Source organism: Dipteris shenzhenensis, chromosome 12 (assembly GCF_047967505.1).
Source record: "Dipteris shenzhenensis isolate YYH24624 ecotype China chromosome 12, Dip_SZ_1.0, whole genome shotgun sequence".
Taxonomy (NCBI): Eukaryota; Viridiplantae; Streptophyta; class Polypodiopsida; order Gleicheniales; family Dipteridaceae; genus Dipteris; species Dipteris shenzhenensis.
The window spans coordinates 16,794,161-16,802,309 of record NC_141607.1 but is presented as its reverse complement, the minus strand read 5'-3'; the positions used below and the strand labels follow the sequence as shown (position 1 = coordinate 16,802,309).

At 43.9% G+C, this 8,149-nt stretch overlaps 1 protein-coding gene across 1 annotated transcript; it reads left to right on the top strand.

The window, feature by feature from the left end:
• Window positions 1–1,261: 1,261 nt before the first annotated feature.
• Window positions 1,262–5,227, top strand: LOC147895894 (pentatricopeptide repeat-containing protein At5g66631-like). Its single transcript, XM_087383191.1, has 2 exons — window positions 1,262–1,644; window positions 2,148–5,227. The coding sequence occupies exons 1-2, from the start codon at window positions 1,468–1,470 to the stop codon at window positions 3,969–3,971; spliced, it is 2,001 nt and encodes a 666-aa protein (XP_087239317.1). The 5' UTR covers window positions 1,262–1,467; the 3' UTR covers window positions 3,972–5,227.
• Window positions 5,228–8,149: the final 2,922 nt, after the last annotated feature.

The window sequence follows — 8,149 nt, the reverse complement described above, 5'->3', positions numbered from 1 at the left end:
TTCTCTCGGTCTCAAGGTAATAAACAAAAATTCAAGTTTCGTGTAACCCAATTTACTCAACAAATGCAATTCAATTCAATTTATTAGGTGAGCCCTATTGTCTTTGTTGTATACTCAACAAACACAATTCAACTTATTAGGGGAGCTCTATGTGGATCTATTGGATCTTTTTGTATATGGCTTTGAAGCCTTTAAGAATTTCTTTTGGATCTTTTTGTATATGGCTTTGAAGCCTTTAAGAATTTCTTTTCACCATCCGATGAGGACTCTCTCTCTCTCTCTCTCTCTCTCTCTCTCTCTATGTATATATATATATATATATATATATATTCATTTCTCTCCCATAGCATACATACACATGAACATGTGTGTACATATGTGATACACAAATGTATATATATGTGCATACACACACACACACATATATATATGCATATAGCAAGTGCCCCCCAAGCCCCGGAACACACACACACACACACACACACACACACACACACACACACATACATACATACACACACACACACACACACACACACACACACACACACACACACACACACACACACATACATACATACATACATACATACATACATATATATATATATCATATATATATATATGATATATATATCACATACATACACACACACACACACACACACACACACACACACACACATACATACATACATACATACATACACACACACACACACACACACACACACACACACACACATACATACATACATACATACATACATACATACATATATATGTATGTATGTATGTATGTATGTATGTATGTATGTGTGTGTGTGTGTGTGTGTGTGTGTGTGTGTTTTCCGGGGCTTGGGGGGCACTTGCTATATGCATATATATATGTGTGTGTGTGTGTATGCACATATATATACATTTGTGTATCACATATGTACACACATGTTCATGTGTATGTATGCTATGGGAGAGAAATGAATATATATATATATATATATATACATAGAGAGAGAGAGAGAGAGAGAGAGAGAGAGAGTCCTCATCGGATGGTGAAAAGAAATTCTTAAAGGCTTCAAAGCCATATACAAAAAGATCCAATAGATCCACATAGAGCTCCCCTAATAAGTTGAATTGTGTTTGTTGAGTATACAACAAAGACAATAGGGCTCACCTAATAAATTGAATTGAATTGCATTTGTTGAGTAAATTGGGTTACACGAAACTTGAATTTTTGTTTATTACCTTGAGACCGAGAGAAGGGGGTCTCTAACTGGTCGGAGAAGGGTGATGCAACTAGTGTGCACAATCGATCTCGAGCTTCCATTCCAAGCTGCTGAACAGTGCAGATGGTCATTAGCAACTTCAGCTCGCCAAATTCCAGGATTAGTTCAGGTCCTCTTGACGAAGGGAAAGTAATTAACTCGAGTCTTAGAGCTGTGAGGGATTGTAGAGCGATGACTACTTATGCAGAGATATGGAGCTCTGCGCCATGGAACCACCTTCATAGCCACAGCTTCTTCTCCTCCTCTTGCCCCATCGTTGTCCTGTCCCTCTTGTCACTGGGACGCCGATAGCGATCAACATAGCGCTCACCCATTTCGTTTGGAGTTGTGCACGAGGTGTGAACATGCTAATCTCCAGGTGGGTTCTTTGATTTCGTCTGGGCCAGTATTGCGTCTCGGGTTCGCATGAAGAATTCGATTTGGTTCGCCTCGTACCGCGATTAAATGCAGCATTGTTCCCGCAATCCCCGATTGCTCCCGTTATCGAGTTTCGTTTTACGCACTTCACGCAATGCTATAGCGAAGCAGTCAAACCAAAGCAAAGGATGCTTGCTCTCTTCTTTTGAAGGTTCCAATCGAGGGTTTAGCTGGCTTCTACGCTCGCAGCGATTTTCTGATCCAGGTCAAATCCGGAAGTCATCCCTCTTATGTACGGATTGCGTGTTGGGACACACTCGAATTTTAGCATCATCCAAGTCTCTCCCAAACACAGAACATTTCTTATCAACATGGCCATGGCCTGGAAGCCCATTATGTCAGTTCTTCAAAAGAACAAAGGCAGTCAAGAAAATTACATCTTTACTTTTTGGGAGAACGTGGGATAAATATACTCCTCATGCTCTTAACCGGTTGGATGTGCAGCTATCCTCCTATGTAGCCTCTGAGGTTATTAGGAGCCCTATAGATCAAGAGACAGCTCTGAAGTTCTTCTACTGGTTGAAAACCAAGGACGGATTCGATCCTGACAGCTATGTTTACAATACCCTTATATGCCGCTTGGGGGCAGCCAGAAGGTATGAAGATATGGAAGCACTTGTACGGGAGTGCGAGTCTAATGGCAAGGCAACTATTGTCACATTTACAAGCCTCATTGCATCATATAAGAGAGCAGGGAACATGGAAGCAGCCATGCGCACTTGGAGACGCATGAAAGAGGTTGGACTAAAACCGAACTCGACAACATACACCATCATGATAGATTTATTTGCCACGATGAGAATGTATGATGAAGCGGGGGATTATTATCTCCAAATGTTGCAGAAAAGGCTCGTACCAACTGTCAGGACATGTAACGTTCTAATAAAGCATCTTGTGGAGGCAGGCAAGCTTGATGCAGCAGTCACAATTTTTCAGGAAATGGTGAGAGTTAAGATTAAGGCTAATTCTGTAACTTTCACCACGTTAATGACAGGCTACGCAAAAGTGGGAGATTCGAATGCTGTCTTGAATCTTGTAAGAGGTTTTAAAGACTATGGTCATAGACCTTGTCCATTCGGGGTTACTTTCTCTGCTTTGTTCAAATTCCTTTTGAACGAGGGCAAGATTGAGGATGCAGAGAGAGTTATTAGTGAAATATGGTCACAATCTTCATCTGAGGGTAGAAAAAAGATTATTTTGGAGCTCCAAGCTGGAATGGATAAAGGGAACACTTATTTAAACGGCTGTAAAGATTTTGATTCAGTGGAAGGAGGTACTCATTCAGCTAGTGATGATGAAGAAGAAAACTCTGAGTGTGGAGTGCAGCCTGCCACGGATCCTTCAACAATGGGGAACCTAGTTGCCTTTGTTAGGTGTCTTGTTCCATGGACGTCTGGAACAGCTGAGATTCTTGAGCGTGCAAGGGTGAAGTGGAATGGCCAATTGGTATCAGAAATCTTAAAACGCCTGCAGAAAGCAGGCGTGGCATGGAAGCTTTTTAGATGGGTAGGGCGACAACCAGGTTTTAGTCATGACAACTTTACCTACAGCAGAATGATTCAATTGCTGGTGACTGCTGGTGAGTTTACCCGCATAAGGCGACTTTTGGATGAAGCACACAGGAAAGGTTTGGGTCTCTCTTTGCATACATACAACAATATCATAAAGTATTGTGGTTTGAAGCGGGAGGCAAATGACGCCCTTGAAGTGTTTAACCTCGTAAAGAAAGCAGGCTTGAAACCAGATGAATTTACGTACAAAAATTTGATTCTCGCTCTCCACAAATGTAATCGTTATTGGAGGGCAGCCACTGTTTTTTCAAAAATGCAGAAAGCAGGCTTTCTTGCAGATGTGAAAGTCTACTCTGTTCTAATTAGTGGCTTTGCAGCAGCTGGTGAAATGGAAATGGCAAAAGTGGTCTACAGACGGATGTGTGCAGCTGGTATTGAGCCTAATACCCATGTCTACAGGGCTTTCATCAGGGCATTCTATGATAAGGGCGATTTCAACATGGCTGAGCACTTTTTTAAAAGAATGAAAAGAGCTGGTGTTACTCCTTTACTGGAGATTTATGACTTGATGATTAAAGTCTTCCACCATGCTGGAAAACCTGAAGAAGCTCATAAAGTTGAACAAGAGAGCAAGGCTGTGGTATGCCCTAGGGCTTCAGGAAAGAAAGGGGATTTGAAGCGGTTCTTGCATTTTCATACGATCTTCCTAAAAAATCTTTCAAGCAGTGATAAAGCTCTGGCTCTTGCAGTTGGATAAATGCCAATATTTGTGGGAACACTTATATGGGTATAGTTAAAACTGACTGATAAGCAGTGACCAATGAAAACCAGGCAGCCTTCATGGGGAGAGGAGGTCGGCTGATATCCCTTCTTGCAATCAGAGAAGCTCTCCTGTGAATTGTTGTGTAGGGCCGAAGTCTGAAAACCATGCCGCTGCTAAAGGATGACCTGGGGTTTTGTATTTGCGAACTTAGATAGAAATGATAATATATTCACATGGCATGCAAGATGCAAGGATGTCTTGTCAAATTATGGCTCGTCTGTATTTGATTTTAAAACTTGATAGTCATACTTGGTATGGCCAGTGGTCAGCTCGTCGATGAGGAATAGGATTGCCTTCTCACTTTTGCTTCTTTCCCACCCTTGGATAACGTCTGAGACCATATCTGCTTCTTCCCTACACTGGGATAAGATCCAAGGCTGTATCAACTTTTAGGGGGCAGGTTGCACAGATGCAATGATTGTTTCTATCATGAGGGCGTTTACTTTTGTCAAGCTCAAGTCTGACAGCTGTCCCGAAATTGAGCAAAACTGGTTCTTCTCATCCCAGAGGTTTGATGTGCGTGTATCTGTTGCCAAATTTTGTAAGCTCAGAGCTATCGGTGACAGCTGAAACCGTTGTGCTGGCTGAATCGACGTTGCATATCAAGTTATGTAAAATTTTCATGTTGGTCTTGGGATTGTCTTTGGATCTAGATAGTTGGCGTTGCACTTGAAGTATGCACTGAATGTGGGTTTCTTTGGTCTTTTGGTGATTGTGAAGGCCAAGTTAACAAAAGTAGTAGTCAGCATAAACCTGTCTTTTGTGGTATGCAATGAATCTGTTGAAAGGGTCAATGCCCCACTTGTAAGCCCCAAAATAAGGAGAGCTTAGGGGCTTGATACCTCAAGACATATAAGGGTACATGCATCTGTAGGGGGATGGCTGAGGCTGCCATGTGGGGAGCAAGATGGCTGCCATATGGACAGCAGACAGAGATACTTAGTGTTGATTTGGGGCAGTCACATGGGCCACCCTGGTCAGCAGATTGGGCTGACAGTAATCCCAGTATGTGGGCTGATTGTGGGGCTGTGTGCAGGCCAGCCAAGGGCCCATGGACATTGTCAAAGGGCTGCAGCAGGGCAGCACACAGGTCTGGTCAGCAAATCCAGCTCATGAACTGTACAGCAGCCGCAGACAATGTACTCAGCAGCAGGTGCAGAGGGGCTCAAAGCTACAGCAGGGCTGGAGCAGGAAACAGCAATCAGGCACCTGCAAAGAGAGTCTTATATAGGCTGGACCAGGTTGGCACATCCACAGGCCAGGTCGGCTGGTCCGTGGCTGGTCAGGTTATTGACAGACTGGGTTGGCCAGTCTGTTGACTGGTCGGCCAGGTCTGTGAGGCTGTCCAGCCCTAAAAATAGGCCGCTTTGGGGGGGCAGCCATTCATTCCACAAGTCCCACCTGCAGATAACAATTGTGGGTGAGAAACAGATGGATCTACACCAACAGTTCTGGGAAAAAGTCCCAGACATCTGCAGCACACCTTGGCACTGCATACCTACACACCAAAGGAGAGCATAAGGTGTACACACCAAAGGAGAGCATAAGGTGTTGCACCAGTGGGAGGTTTTTTCTGCAAAGAACATATGAGCAGATTTTGCAGGAGTGCTTTACCTAGAGCAGCCACTGAAGTCTGACGAAGACACGCGGTGACCTAGGAAGAGTACACAGCAAGGGATCAGCAAACATTGCCTGAGTGTGGTGCCCTACCTCAGCAGAAGTTTGCTGAAGGAGACTGTTTGGCTGTACATCTGTGTGTAATTTCTCTCTATCTGAAGTGTGCTCTCTATAAGCATATGGAGTGAGTTGGCCTTCAAAGTTTTCATTGTGAGATCGTCAGACTTACTATTCTGCAACATGAGGGTTGGCTGTAGTAGGCTATCCTTTTCTGTAACATGGTATCAGAGCCAAGCATTTGATGAGATCCGGTGTCTTGGAGATCAACAACAAGAAGGCCTACTCCAAACTGAAGGGTGCTAAACTTGCCGAGAAGGTAGGATCAGCCACATTCTAGTGTGCTGATTTGCAGTGAATGTAGTAGCAGGGCAAAAGACTTCAGGTCATTTAGCAAGCTATCCTTTTCTCTAACATGGTATCAAAGCCCGGAGTTTGACAAGCTCTGCTGCAACAACAAGAAGGCCTGCATTGAATGCAACAACCCGGCAAAAGACTTCAGGTCATCTATATTCTGCCATGGGATCTGTTCACTAATTCCGAACTTAGGTGAGTCTAGGAAGCTGGACAGAGGCAACTATCCTATATGGTAAGTGAAGGTTCGTGGTCATCTAGTGGCCAAGTAAATCTGGGAGGTGACGTAAGGCACAGAGCTAAAACTTGTCGATGTGCTGGATGCCACAGGGAATTTCCGGCAGATCCAGATATTGTGAAGGAATGGAAGTTGAAGAACGCAGTCACTCTCTCCATGATTATGGGAGCGACTGCAGTTCAGTGATACCCCATATCATCATGCTCCAAAATCAACTGCTCACCCCATGATGATGGTGGAGAAGAGTTTCTTTCTTGTGTATCTCAAGGATCAACTTGCCACAGTTGGTCAAAGGTGGACAGCAATTAGGTGGCCATGCTTTTGGTCAGCAGGCTTCCTATGAGCTATCGAGGGTTGGTGGCAAGTCTCAACGTTGAAGAATGGACAAGGCTGATCATGTTCGAGAAACTGGGCCTGTTGTTGCTTTAGGAAGAAGCCTAAATGAAGCTGTATGACAGAAGTGACGATGGTGATGAGAAGGCTCTCATAGCCAAAAGCAAGATTGGCAAAGGGAAGCCGTTGAAAAAGAAGGATAAAACTAAATGACAACGGGGACTGTTTTGACAGGAAAAACAAGAAAAAGAGAAAGAATAAGAAAAAGTGCTTTTATTGTGACATGCTTTGACATTTTGCAAAGACTGGAAGAAGAAATGGGCTGATCAAGCAAAGAAGGAAGACCAGTATGACTCAGCATCTACCAATGTGGTAAGAGTGGAACGTTTTTAGTGACAACTCATGTCCAGTTGAGAGAGAGTTTGCAGACCCAGATGTTACAATACTCATGAGAGACATTGAAGAGCGGAGCACAGAGTTAGACTTTATGGTGGAGTTTGGAAGGTGTTGCTCCTTGGGATGTGAGAACCAGTCCAATAACACTTGCAAAGATGGAAGAGCTCGCTCAGAAATAGAGCTTCTAGTCACCAAGGGGAGCATGAATACAGACTTACACAAAGGCACTGATGCAAAAGGTGCTTTTGGGAGGTACCTGGCTTGCTCCAATGGCAGGCGACATCAAACTGAGTTTCGAGGGTTTGTTTATCCTCAATGTGCATTGTTGGAGATTTCAGTATATCGTTTTGGGATGAGTGGTTTTACAGGTATTCTCAGTTGGATGGAGAATGGAGGGTAAAAGCCTTCCGTACAAATGGAGGGGAATTTCTTATTGCAGAGGCTTTTGACGGCTGCAAGATTACCCTAGATGTAAGTGACCAAGACTTCGACAAGTTCAAGTTGCTAGTCAGTGGAGCATGAGGCTTCTCTAGGCAAGCCCCATATGGTTACATGACACTGGAAGGACCACATGATAATCCTATCAAAGCCTTTATGGTGGAGACATGGGATGGGAGAGATGATCATACCCTTGGAGAAACAATAAGTGTCAGTATTACTCCACAGATGGATGGAGGGATTCCTAACCAGTGGGGATCGATGTGGCCCATTCACAAGAATCTCATTGTGCGGAGAAGTGAGGAAGAAGACGCAGATGGTGCAGGTTGAAACAGAACCAGGATGTTTGGTACCTTACAAGGTTTGGTCTATTCCTATCTTCTGAGGGGGATGACTACATGAATCTGTTGGTGCCTTGGGATTCTGAAGACTCCAGAGTATTCGTGACTTGGACCAATAATTGTGCTGGCGTTCCAGACTAGACCTGGTTGTTCATGAATGATGCAGAGAAGTATCTAGAGATACTGGAGGTGCAGGGTACAAGACGAGATGATGAATACATCATTGACTTGTTCCTAAAAGCTTTTGAAAGGGATCCGATGGAGCAGTTCTTCGACAAAGTGGGTTTCAGACCACAATGTGTCATTGAGAGGGGGGGTTGGAAGTATAGGGTGGGGGT